The following is a 13,814-nucleotide window of genomic DNA, read 5'->3' on the forward strand; positions in this document are numbered from 1 at the left end:
ATTTATCTACTATTGGGAGCAATACCGATGATACAGATGTCTTCTGTGATTTTACGTCGAGAGGTGTGCCGGCTATTAACTTTCAGAGAATGATGTTTTTGTATTAATGTGTCTTATATGATGTATTCTTATTGAAAGGAGAGTTTCTAGTACAGTATTATGTTCATGGTTTATGCAGTTCTGAAGTGTTATATGAATGATTTATCTAACATACAATGATGAAAGCTTAATAGATTTACTGTACTGTATTTTAAATATGTTTCATAGGTAAGAATGGTTTTTGGGGTTTTAGGGATTTCATCTGAAATCCCTGATATTTTTGCCTAGTGTTGTATGTCGAATATAAATATTGTTATATATTTTTTATTGTATTGTCTTCTTCGGGAATGAGAAGTCGTAAGTAGTAAGTAAGGAATATATTTTCTTACACAAAATCAAGTAAAGTGTGCACATTATTTGGTGGTGGGATATATCCATAAACTTCTCTCTAATGATAGTATAACCCATTTACAGGAGGACCTGTTAGCAACATGCTGATCAGCATCTTGGATCAAATCGAAGGGAAAAAGTTTGAAATTCAAGATATAAAAGACACCTTTTTCTTTGTCACAGCAATGGATGTTTGTTGTAATCACTTGAAGGTAACTCAATATATTTTTTTCACTCATTTTGAAAGAATATTATGTATCAATATCTGTACATAAGAACAACTTAATTTACTTTGGCTGTAATGCTTTCTTGGTAAGTTTTGAGTAGAGGGTTATTTGTTTTTAGAGCAAAGTATGAAATAAATAAAAAACCCAGTAAATTACACTAATGTCTTCTTACGACCTATGTATGATATCAAAATGACCCTTATTGAGTTATATACATGTGCAGGTATTATTATTTTAATGTACTCTGTGTAGGTTCTTCTCCCACGCGAGGTTTCATATTTTATGTAACCGAGTCATGAAATGGGACTGTTTTCAATTTTTTTTTTAATAACACCTTATAATATTACAGATGAAAATTACGTATTCTATTGTGTGGTATTCGTGAAATGTTCATATTCTAAATTGAAAACTTTATTTCAGAATTTTTCGGTTGCTCACCGCGTTAATGAGGTATTGCACACCGGAGACAATTACAATCTTATTGGCGACTCTTACAAGGAATCCATTTATCAGTAAGTTTGTACTTTGTTTCCCCTATTATATATTATTGTTAGAATATGGAAAATGGCTGTCTGCCAGAGAAGGTGATGAATGCAAGAGTTGATGGGAGAAGTACAAGAGGAAGGCCAAGGTTTGGGTGGATGGATGGAGTGAAGAAAGCTCTGGGTGAGAGAGGCAAGAGAGCGTGCTAGGAATAGGAATGAATGGCGAGCGATTGTGACGCAGTTCCGGTAGGCCCTGCTGCTTCCTCCGGTGCCTTAGGTGACCGTGGAGGTAGCAGCAGTAGGGGATTCAGCATTATGAAGCTTCATTTGTGGTGGATAACGGGGGAGGGTGGGCTGTGGCACCCTAGCAGTACCAGCCAAACTCGGTTGAGTCCCTTGTCAGGCTGGGAGGAACGTAGAGAGGAGAGGTCCCCTTTTATTTTTTTTTATTTTTTTTTCATTTGTTGATGTCGGCTACCCCCCAAAATTGGGGGAAGTGCCTTGGTATATGTATGTATGATAGACCTCTCTTATTTTGATTAACCCTACCAGGCCACAGTATCTACGAATCGTGACCTTTTTACATTTAGCAAAGAAACAAAAAGAAATCTTTCTGTACCCCCTCCTTCAAAGATGGCCCATGTTGGAGCTCCAACCCAGGGTAGTAACCCTTGAGTGGCTCTCCCATGGATTCACCATCCCTGTTGGTCTTTACAATGTTTTTTTCATTAGAGTGACATGATGTCAGTAAGATACAGTAATACAGTACAGTGAATTTTCAATATTAAACTTACCCGATAATCATGTAGCCGATAATCATGTAGCTGTCAACTCCGTTGCCCGACAGAATTCTATGGAGGGATACGCCAGCTATCACAATACTAGAAGGGGGTGTACTTACCAGCGCCACCTGTGGCCAGGTACTCAATCATTTGTTGTTGACACCTCCTCAATTATTCCTCTGTCGTGCTTCCGGCTAGACGTTCTGGGATACGCTCATGGTCTTCGAGTTTATTCATGGATATTTGGTGAAGTATTCTCTTAGATTAACGGCTGTCGCATACTGGAATCCTTTTTATATTAGCTAGTTAGCTTTTATATAAACTCTGATTAACGGTTAATGAATTTTTGCTTGTTTTTGGATCACCCTTTGACTTACTCTTTGAAACAAGATGTCTGACGTTTCGCAAGCTCCCTCCCATAGACGATGTAGGTCTTGCAATAGGCGTATTCCGAAGGTCTCGGTAGATCCTCACACCGCTTGTTCTGACTGTAGGGACAGGCCCTGTCTATTAGAAAATCGGTGTGAGGAGTGCGCCGGACTTTCGGAATTGGATTTTGTACGTCTTTTAAAATATTCATCCAAGTTAGAGAGAACTAGAGCTAGGAGAAGTTCTTCTCACTCTTCTATGTTTTCCTCACCTCATGATCCCCTACCTTTTCCTACCCCTGTAGTGGCTACCCCCGAACCTACTGTGTGCCCTCCGCCTGATATGTCAACTGTTTTGCGTGCTATTCAGGCTTTAGGAGATAAAGTAGAATCAGTGGTAAGTGACCATAAGTCTCTGATGGCCGAGGTTAAAGAACTGAAGGTCAAGAGTGCAGTGGGTGGAAATAGTGCCAGTGCTGTGACGAGTGCTAGTGTCTGTGCAGTGCCAAGTGCTAGTGGTGCCAGTGTGGTGCGTGAGGATTTTTCTGTGCGAGCCAGTCGTCCTCCCAGTCCGGGACCTCTTGCAAGCTCCCATGCCCAGGGGAGAAGCAATGTCGAAGGGCTTAAGGGTTCGACAGGCCTTGTTAGGCGCACAGAATTATCCTCGGTGGTTGCGGGCGTGTCTTCCTTAGACCGTCACTCCCACCTGCAGACGATTGAGCCCGTCTTCTCGTCCGCTGATCTTCATGCAGGGAAGAAACGTTGGTCTCAGGTCTCGAGACCGCTTAAACGTAGAGTTCAGTCAGCGAGTGCTCAGCCAGGTTGCAGTCATTGGCTCAGCTCCGACTCGCCTCTGTCATCGGTCGACTGTACTCCGCCCAAGAGGAGTAAGTTTCTGCCTATACAGACCCCGACTGTGACTTTACCTCAGTCTGTTATCGTTTCTGCCGACCCCAAGTGGACCCTGCTTCAGTCCATGCAAGTTCAGCTTTCGGACTTGATGCGTGAGTGTCGGGCTGAGAGTGTTGCACCTCCTGCACTCCCTCCACCTGTTCTCGCTGCACCTGTGCTCGCCCAGCCTGCACCTGCTCCGCCTGTGCTCGCCCAGCCTGCACCTGCTCCGCCTGGTCGCAGCACCATCTGCCAGGCGTACGATGTTGAACCACTTTCGGAGTTTGCTGTTCACAGTGTTGTTCAACCTCAGCCTTCTTTAAGGCAACCCTTGCTTTGGGATCAGGAGAGTTACACTCTTCCTCCTCCTCCCCTTGCTGCTCCACCAGTGGTGCAACTCTCGGTTGGGGTACAACAACCTCTCCCCTCCGTGAGTCTGTCTGCTCAACCAGCGCTGCACCGAGTTCAACCCTCATCTAGGCAAGCTCATCTACACCATGCACTTGCGCCTCAGGAGCCTCAGCTTGCTAGAACTTTACCTTGTTCTGCGCAGCCTCAACCTTCTCATGCTCCACTCATCTCTCAGGAACAGGAACGGACTACTCCGCCTCCGTCCTCCGCTCAGCTGGTGCAACCCTTGGGTGCAACTCTTGCTAGGAGTCAACCTCCTTCACCCTTGCACCTGCCTTCTGCTCCGACTGTTGTTCAGCCTATGCAGTCTGAACCTCAGGTTTTCCCTCAAGTTGAGGAAACCTCTGTTGTTGTTCCTACCCGTTCTGACTCTGCGGTTCAGCATTCTGGTCCTTTTGCTTCGCTACCTTCTGCTGATGAAGTGTCGGATGATGAGGAGGCACATCTTGATCCCTCATCAGACGTGGAGGAGTCTAAGCTTTCTCCATTGTCTGTTGATTTTAGAAAGGTCTTGGCTCTACTCAGGGAGCTTTACCCTGACCACTTCGTCTCTGCTGTTCCCCGCTCTCCTCCATCTGAGTTTTCGCTAGGCGTGCAACAAGCTAAGTCGAGCTATACTAAGCTTGTCCTAGCTAGATCCTCCAAGAGGGCCTTAAGGACCTTAGGGGAGTGGCTTCAGTCTAAACAACACCTGGGCAAGACTTCCTTCATGTTCCCTCCAACGAAGCTCGCATCGAAAGGTTGCGTTTGGTATGCCACAGGGGAAGCACCAGGCTTGGGAGTTCCTGCCTCTGCCCAGGCTGACTTCTCAAGTCTGGTGGACTCGCCTAGGAGGACTGCGATGAGACGCTCGAAGGTTTGTTGGACCTTCTCAGACCTGGATCATCTTCTGAAAGGGTTGTTCAGAGCTTTCGAAATGTTCAACTTTCTCGACTGGTGCCTGGGAGCCCTCAGCAAGAAAACATCTCCTGCGGACAAAGACTCTGCCATGTTAATTATGTCCTGCATGGATAAGGCTATCAGGGATGGATCGGGTGAGCTAGCGTCGTTATTTGTATCAGGGGTGTTGAAGAAAAGGGAACAACTGTGTACCTTCCTCTCAGCCAGCATTACACCGTGCCAGCGGTCACAGCTCCTTTTTGCTCCACTCTCAAAGTTCCTCTTTCCCGAGGAGCTAGTTAAGGACTTGTCGGCTGCCCTGATACAGAAGGACACGCACGATCTTGTAGCTTCATCGGCTCGTAAGTCTAAGGTTACCACCTCTGTCCCCAAGACTTATCGCTCTCCAGTGGCTGATACCCCGGCCACTAGGTTCATACCGCCCTTTCGTGGTAGAGCCCCCAGCCGAGGAAGCTCCCGTCCAGACTCTCACAGGGGCAAGTCTAAGAAAGGACCCAGGACATCTAAGGGAAAGCACTGACTCTCAGATTCTCCAGACAACAGTAGGAGCCAGGCTCAAGATCTTCTGGCAAGCCTGGGAGAAGAGAGGTGCAGACGCACAGTCTGTCAGTTGGCTGAGGTACGGTTACAGGATTCCATTCTGCCTCAAACCGCCTCTGACCACATCGCCCATCAACCTCTCTCCCAACTACAAAGAAGAGGACAAGAGGCTAGCATTGCAACAGGAGGTGTCGCTTCTTGTGCAGAAGAAGGCAGTGGTTATAGTCCGGGACCATCAATCCCCGGGCTTCTACAACCGTCTCTTTCTTGTGGCCAAAAAGACAGGAGGTTGGAGACCGGTGCTGGACGTCAGCTCTCTCAACGAGTATGTCACCAAGCAGACGTTCACAATGGAGACGACCAAGTCGGTCTTAGCAGCGGTCAGACAGGAGGACTGGATGGTCTCGTTGGACTTGAAAGATGCATACTTTCACGTTCCCATTCATCCAGACTCCCAACCTTTCCTGAGATTCGTTTTCGGAAAGGTTGTCTATCAGTTCCAAGCCCTGTGTTTTGGCCTAAGCACAGCTCCTATGGTCTTTACTCATCTGATGAGGAATGTAGCGAAATTCCTGCACTTATCGAACATCAGAGCCTCCCTCTACCTAGACGACTGGCTGTTGAGAGCCTCCACGAGTCGTCGTTGTCTGGAGAACCTCTCTTGGACTTTAGATCTAATCAGAGACCTAGGTCTATTAGTCAATATAGAGAAATCTCAACTCATTCCCTCCCAATCCATTGTGTACCTGGGAATGGAGATTCAGAGTCGGGATTTTCGGGCTTTTCCATCGGCCCCCAGGATAAACCAAGCCCTACAGTGCATCATGAGCATGCTGAAGAGGAGCAATTGCTCAGTGAGACAGTGGATGAGTCTCACAGGGACCCTCTCATCTCTGGCCCTGTTTGTCGAGCTAGGGAGACTCCACCTCCGCCCTCTTCAATTCCATCTTGCAGCTCATTGGGACAAGGGCTCGACTCTAGAAGCAGTCTCTATCCCTATCAACCAAGAGATGAAGACCACTCTCCGGTGGTGGAAGCACAATCTTCTTCTCAAGGAGGGTCTATCATTGGCCATCCAGACCCCCCATCTTCATCTCTTCTCGGATGCATCGGACTCGGGCTGGGGTGCGACCTTGGACGGACGGGAATGCTCAGGAGTATGGAACAAGGAACAAGGATTACTCCACATCAACTGCAAGGAACTGTTAGCAGTCCATCTTGCCCTGTTGAACTTCAAGTCCCTCCTGCTAGGTAAAGTGGTGGAGGTGAATTCAGACAACACCACAGCCTTGGCTTACATCTCCAAGCAAGGAGGGACCCATTCGAGGAGCCTTTACGAGATCGCAAGGGACCTCCTCATTTGGTCAAGAGGTCTAAACCTCACACTGGTCACGAGGTTCATCCAGGGCGATATGAATGTTTCAGCGGATCGCCTCAGCAGAAGGAATCAGGTCATTCCCACGGAATGGACCCTCCACAAGAGTGTGTGCAACAGACTTTGGACGTTGTGGGGTCAACCTACCATAGACCTGTTTGCCACCTCCATCACCAAGAGACTTCCGCTTTATTGTTCCCCTGTTCCAGACCCTGCAGCTGTTCATGTAGATGCTTTTCTTCTGAACTGGTCCCATCTCGACCTGTACGCATTCCCTCCGTTCAAGATTATAAACAAAGTTCTGCAGAAATTCGTCTCGCACGAAGGGACACGGCTGACGCTGGTTGCTCCCCTTTGGCCTGCAAGAGAATGGTACACAGAGGTACGTCAATGGCTAGTCGACTTCCCCAGGACTCTACCTCTAAGAGTGGACCTTCTACGTCAACCACACGTAGACAGGTTGCACCCAAACCTCCACGCTCTTCGACTGACTGCCTTCAGACTGTCGAAAGATTCGCTAGAGCTAGAGGCTTTTCGAAGGAGGCAGCCAGTGCGATTGCCAGAGCTAGAAGAATTTCCACTCGTAGAGTCTACCAGTCTAAGTGGGAGGTCTTCCGAAGCTGGTGTAGAGCCAATTCAATATCCTCTACCAATACCTCTGTGATCCAAATAGCTGACTTCCTTCTTCATCTTAGGAATGAGAGATCCCTTTCAACATCTACGATTAAAGGGTATAGGAGCATGTTGGCCTCAGTCCTCCGCCACAGGGGTTTGGACCTGTCTTCCAACAAGGACCTTCAAGACATTCTCAAGTCTTTTGAGACGTCTAAAGAACGTCGTCTTTCCACTCCAGGCTGGAATCTGGACGTAGTCTTAAGGTTCCTTATGACATCTAGGTTCGAACCTCTCCAGTCAGCTTCCTTCAAGGATCTTACCCTCAAGACTGCTTTTCTCGTTTGCCTTGCAACAGCTAAGAGAACAGTGAGGTTCATGCCTTCAGCAAGAACATTGGTTTCACAACCGAATCAGCTACATGTTCTTTTCAGCTTGGATTCCTAGCAAAGAACGAGCTTCCTTCACGTCCTTGGCCTAGATCGTTCGAAATACCTAGCCTCTCCAACATGGTAGGTAACGAACTAGAGAGAGTTCTTTGCCCTGTCAGAGCTCTCAAATATTATCTGAAGAGGTCTAAACCTATTCGAGGACAGTCAGAAGCCTTATGGTGTGCCATCAAGAAACCCTCGAGACCCATGTCCAAGAATGGGCTTTTGTACTATATAAGGCTTCTGATCAGAGAAGCACATTCTCACTTAAAGGAGGAAGACCTTGCATTGCTGAAGGTAAGGACCCACGAAGTAAGAGCTGTAGCTACTTCGTTGGCCTTTAATAAAAACCGTTCTCTGCAGAGCATTATGGATGCAACCTATTGGAGGAGCAAGTCAGTGTTTGCATCATTTTATCTGAAAGATGTCCAGTCTCTTTACGAGAACTGCTACACCCTGGGACCATTCGTAGCAGCGAGTGCAGTAGTAGGTGAGGGCTCAGCCACTACATTCCCATAATCCCATAACCTTTTTAACCTTTCTCTTGAATACTTTTATTGTTGTTTTTATGGTTGTTACGGTAGGCTAAGAAGCCTTCCGCATCCTTGGATTTGGCGGGTGGTCTATTCATTCTTGAGAAGCGCCTGGGTTAAAGGTTTGGTAGAGGTCCTTTAGTAGGGTTGCAACCCCTTGTACTTTGGCACCTTTGGGTTGATTCAGCCTCCAAGAGGAACGCTGCGCTCAGTAAGGAAGACGAACTTTAAATAAAAGGCAGAGTAACGGTTCTATTCGACTTCCTTACCAGGTACTTATTATTTCATTGTTATTTGAGATAACTGTTATATGAAATTTTGGGATACTTAGCTATCCTTTAATCATGTACACTGGTTTTCACCCACCTCCCTGGGTGTGAATCAGCTACATGATTATCGGGTAAGTTTAATATTGAAAAATGTTATTTTTATTAATAAAATAAATTTTTGAATATACTTACCCGATAATCATGATTTAATCGACCCTCCCTTTCCTCCCCAGAGAGAACCAGTGGACCGAGGAATAATTGAGGAGGTGTCAACAACAAATGATTGAGTACCTGGCCACAGGTGGCGCTGGTAAGTACACCCCCTTCTAGTATTGTGATAGCTGGCGTATCCCTCCATAGAATTCTGTCGGGCAACGGAGTTGACAGCTACATGATTATCGGCTACATGATTATCGGGTAAGTATATTCAAAAATTTATTTTATTAATAAAAATAACATTTTTTCTTATTTGTTTTAATAAGTACCATTCATTTACTGTATTTATTTATTTTGAAAATCTTTAGTGTCGGGGTTATTTAGGGATATTTTGTGCCATTTAGCTGATGATATTACTTTTAATTTTCGACATATTAGTTTATGGACATTGGTGATGTTGATACAGTGTAAGTTCAATGGCAGCCTGGAATGTGTAAGAATAAATTCTATGTTAGAGTTTTCCTTCACATTTTCTCTATTTGTTTGCTGACTTTATCTTCCTCTTACGTTCCTTTAATAGCTGCGTTTATTTATTTAAAGCTCTTGTAGTAACATTTTGATTATGATGGTTTGAAGCAATCCAAGAAATCAAATGCATGCATATCTTGACTTCAGCTAGGTTGTTTGATTTATCTTTAACTGAGGACCACATGCTTTCATTATAACTCGTCAGTTTAACATTTGAAGTAGAACAATGGTTGACCATAATAGAAAAAGGAGGTTCATGCAATTAGATCTGACCATCCTTTACATTCAAATCTCCCTGGATAATTCGTAATACTAGGCAGGCAGTTAATTCTAATAGCCAGGCCTTCTCCATCATGAGGCTCAATACTACACAGTATTCTAGAAGTTTTATTACAGCTGTGACCAAGTTGTGGAATGATCTTCATAATCGGGTAGTTGAATCAGTGGAACTTGAGAAGTTCAAAGTTGCAGCAAATGTTTTTATGTTGAACAGGCTGACATAAGTCTTTTTATAGTTTATATATGAAATATCTGTTTTGACGTTACTGTTTGTAGAATGATTTATTGTTAATTTGTTCCTTTCATTTATTTATTTCCTTATTTCCTTTCCTCACTTGGCTATTTTTCTCTATTGAAGCCCTTGGGCTTATAGCATCTTGCTTTTCCAACTAGGGTTGTAGCTTAGCTAGTAATAATAAGACATACATATACCAAGGCATTTCCCCTAATTTTGGGGGGTAGCCGACATCAAACAAATGAAACGAAAAAAGGGGACCTCTCCTCTCTACGTTCCTCCCAGCCTGACAAGGGACTCACCGAGTTTGGCTGGTACTGCTAGGGTGCCACAGCCCACCGTCCCCCGTTATCCACCACAGATGAAGCTACATAACGCTAAATCCCCTACTGCTGCTACCTCCGCGGTCAACCAAGGCACCGGAGGAAGCAGCAGGGCCTACTGGAACTGCGTCACAATCGCTCGCCATTCATTCCTATTTCTAGCACGCTCTCTTGCCTCTCTCACATCTATCCTCCTATCACCCAGAGCTTCCTTCACTCCATCCATCCACCCAAACCTTGGCCTTCCTCTTGTACTTCTCCCATTAACTCTTGCATTCATCACCTTCTTTAGCAGACAGCCATTTTCCATGCTCTCAACATGGCCGAAACACCTCAACACATTCATGTCCATTCTAGCTGCTAACTCATTTGTTACACCCGTTCTCACCCTCACTACTTCGTTTCTAACCCTATCTACTCGAGATACACCAGCCATACTCCTTAGACACTTCATCTCAAACACATTCAATTTCTGTCTCTCCGTCACTTTCATTCCCCACAACTCCGATCCATACATCACAGTTGGTATAATCACTTTTTCATACATAACTCTCTGTACATTCATGCCCAACCCTCTATTTTTTACTACTCCCTTAACTGCCCCCAACACTGCAACTTCATTCACTCTCTGGCGTACATCTGCTTCCACTCCACCATTTGCTGCAACAACAGACCTCAAGTACTTAAACTTATCCACCTCCTCAAGTAACTCTCTATTCAACATGACATTCAACCTCGCAACACCTTTCCTGCTCGTACATCTCATAACCTTACTCTTACCCACATTAACTCTCAACTTCCTTCTTTCACACACCTTTCCAAATTCTGTCACTAATCGACCAAGCTTCTCTTCTGCGTCCGCAACCAGTACAGTATCATCTGCAAACAACAACTGATTTACCTCCCATTCATGGTCATTCTTGCCTACCAGTTTTAATCCTTGTCCCAGCACTCGAGCATTCACCTCTCTCACCACTCCATCAACATACAAGTTAAACAACCACGGCTACATCACACATCCTTGTCTCAGCCCCACTCTCACCGGAAACCATTCGCTCACTTCATTTCCTATCCTAACACATGCTTTACTACCTTTGTAGAAACTTTTCACTGCTTGTAACAACCTTCCACCAACTCCATATAACCTCATCACATTCCACATTGCTTCCCTATCAACTCTATCATACGCTTTCTCCAGATCCATAAACGCAACATACACCTTACCTTTTGCTAAATATTTCTCGCTTATCTGCCTAACTGTAAAAATCTGATTCATACAACCCCTACCGCTTCTAAAACCACCCTGTACTTCTAAGATTGCATTCTCTGTTTTATCCTTAATCCTATTAATCAGTAACCATACACTTTTTCAACTACACTCTACAAACTAATACCCCTTAAATTACAGCACTCATGCACATTTCCCTTACCCTTATATAGAGGTACATTACATGCACAAGCCCAATCTACTGGTACCATTGACAACACAAAACACATATTAAACAATATCACCAACCATTCAAGTAGTCACATCCCCTTCCTTCAACATCTCAGCTCTCACACCATCCATACCAGATGCTTTTCCTACTCTCGTTTCATCTAGTGCTCTCCTCACTTCCTCTCTTGTAATCTCTTTCTCATTCTCATCTCCCATCACCGGCACCTCAACACTTACAATAGCAATTATATCTGCCTCCCTATTATCCTCAACATTCAGTAAACTTTCAAAATATTCCGCCCACCTTTTCCTTGACTCCTCTCCTTTTAACAACCTTCCATTTCTATCTTTCACTGTCTTTTCAAATTCTTGAACCAGCCTTCCCTTACTCTCTCCACTTCTTTCCAAAACTTCGTCTTATTCTCTTCATATGAATGACCCAATCCCTGACCCCACCTCAGGTCAGCTGCCCTTTTTGCCTCACTTACCTTGCGCTTTACTTCTACATTTTTCTCTCTATATCTTTCATACTTCTCTACACTATTACTCTACAGACATTCTTCAAAAGCCCTCTTTTTCTCTTCTACTTTTACCTTCACTCCTTCATTCCACCATTCTCTGCCCTTCCTCATGCTGCCTCCAACAAACTTCTTGCCACACACATTACTTGCAATCCCAAAAAAATTTTCTTTTACTAACTTCCACTCCTCCTCTAAATTACCAGTTTCTCTTACTTTCACTGTGTCATATGCCATTTTCAACCTTTCTTGGTAAATACTTTTTACCCCCGGTTTTATTAGCTCTTCAACCCTCACTAGCTCCCTTTTACATCCACCTACTCTACTCTATTCCCCCACTCTTTTGCTACAACTAATCTTCCTTCCACCAAAAAATGGTCAGACGTACCGTTAGCCATACCCCTAAACACGTGCACGCCTTTCAATCTTCCAACCATTCTTTTAGTTATCAACACATAATCCATTAACACCCTTTCTACCACTCTTTCATTTGCCACTTTTACCCATGCATATTTGTTTTTATCTTTCTTTTTGAAAAAAACTAGAACTTATCACCATCTCTTGCTCAACACATATCTACCAGTCTCTCACCACTCTCATTTTCACCTGGTACGCCATACTTTGACACCTTCTACCTCTCCAGCGCCCACTGTAGCATTTAAAAGTCACCCATGACAACTACATAATTCCTTCTACCCAGTCCTTCTACACACCTAGTTAATTCATTCCAGAGCTCATTCCGCTCTTCTTCACTTTTCTAACAACCTGGCCCATACGCTCTGACAAAAGCCCAACATTCTCTAACCAACCTAACCCTAAGCCACATTAACCTAGATGATATCTCCTTCCATTCCACTACTTTACCTGTCATCCATTCACTCAGCAATAAAGCCACACCTTCTCTTGTTCTTCTCCTTTCAATCCCAGACACTCTACCAGACTTTTCACCAAACATCACTTCACCTTTCCCTTTTATCTTTGTCTCACCCAAAGCCAAGATATCCATCTTTCTATTCCTAAACATCGTACTACATCCATGCACATTCAAACACCCCAAAACTAGCGTGCGGGGAGCTGTCACTCTCCCCCCAGCTCCACCTCTTTGATGTCTCACAGGATTATAATACAGGAGAGGGGGTTCCCAGCTCCCTCGTCCCGTCCCTTTTAGTTGCCTCTTATGAGACGCAGGGATACGTTGGCGCTATTCTAATTGTTTTTATGCCCCCGCGGCCACAATAATGATAGTAATTTATTTTTCATCCATCACAATGCTGGCTTTTCAAAGTCATGAATTTAAAATTAGCCTCCATCCATTTCAAAATTGTTTAAAAGCATTAATGTCTTTATGTACTCTGTTTACTTATGATATTAAGCCATACTCCTTAAATCCAGGATTTTATAAATTTTCTGATTTCTTAGCGTTGTCAATAGTTTTGTGTTCTTTGACTCTGAAACCAATAAAACTCTTCATTTTCTTTACAGTCGACATTATTTTGCCCTAGCGTGTTCATCATTATCAGCTGAAGAATTTATGGAAATATATCATGAAATGGTTCCTCATATATATACACCCGAACCAAGAATTATGATGGTAAGTATTTGGTGGTGATGTTAGTTGGTTTATTTCATTAATTCCTACTTATACAGTATACAGTATTACTATATCTTCATTTTTGACAAATTTCAACCTAAGTCTTGTTGAATATTGTCAACAGGAGCTGTTATCAGTTGATTTTAACTATGAAAAAACACACCATAGATCTGTTATAAGTGTATCTGGTGTACAGACAATTACAAGACCAGTGAAAATAGTAAAATTATAGTTAGTCGATGTAATTGATGGAGCGTTGACTTAATCTTATACCTATGGTTCTCTTACTCTACACGTTGTTCACAGTTTCTCTAATGTTATTTGCTATAATTATAATCTTGATCATTAACTTTCTCAGAACTGCGTATAATGTTAAACGCACATTAAGCTATGTACAAAGAGTTTTGAGAAGGACCTATAAAATTAAGAGCAAGGTTTCATTTTGGGCATAATATGTATGTAATCTGCTGAATGTTTTTTTTATCTTATTTTG

At 43.8% G+C, this 13,814-nt stretch overlaps 1 protein-coding gene across 1 annotated transcript in view; it reads left to right on the forward strand.

The window, feature by feature from the left end:
* LOC137619535 (small ribosomal subunit protein mS39) overlaps positions 1-13,814 on the forward strand; it is a 99,623-nt gene that overhangs the window by 56,514 nt on the left and 29,295 nt on the right. The window contains exons 9-11 of the mRNA XM_068349623.1: positions 514-641; positions 1,077-1,168; positions 13,213-13,321. Coding sequence (XP_068205724.1) covers positions 514-641; positions 1,077-1,168; positions 13,213-13,321 — 329 coding nt within the window. The remainder of the gene's footprint in view (positions 1-513; positions 642-1,076; positions 1,169-13,212; positions 13,322-13,814) is intronic.

The sequence above is a fragment of the Palaemon carinicauda genome, chromosome 26 (genome assembly GCF_036898095.1).
Source record: "Palaemon carinicauda isolate YSFRI2023 chromosome 26, ASM3689809v2, whole genome shotgun sequence".
NCBI lineage: Eukaryota > Metazoa > Arthropoda > Malacostraca > Decapoda > Palaemonidae > Palaemon > Palaemon carinicauda.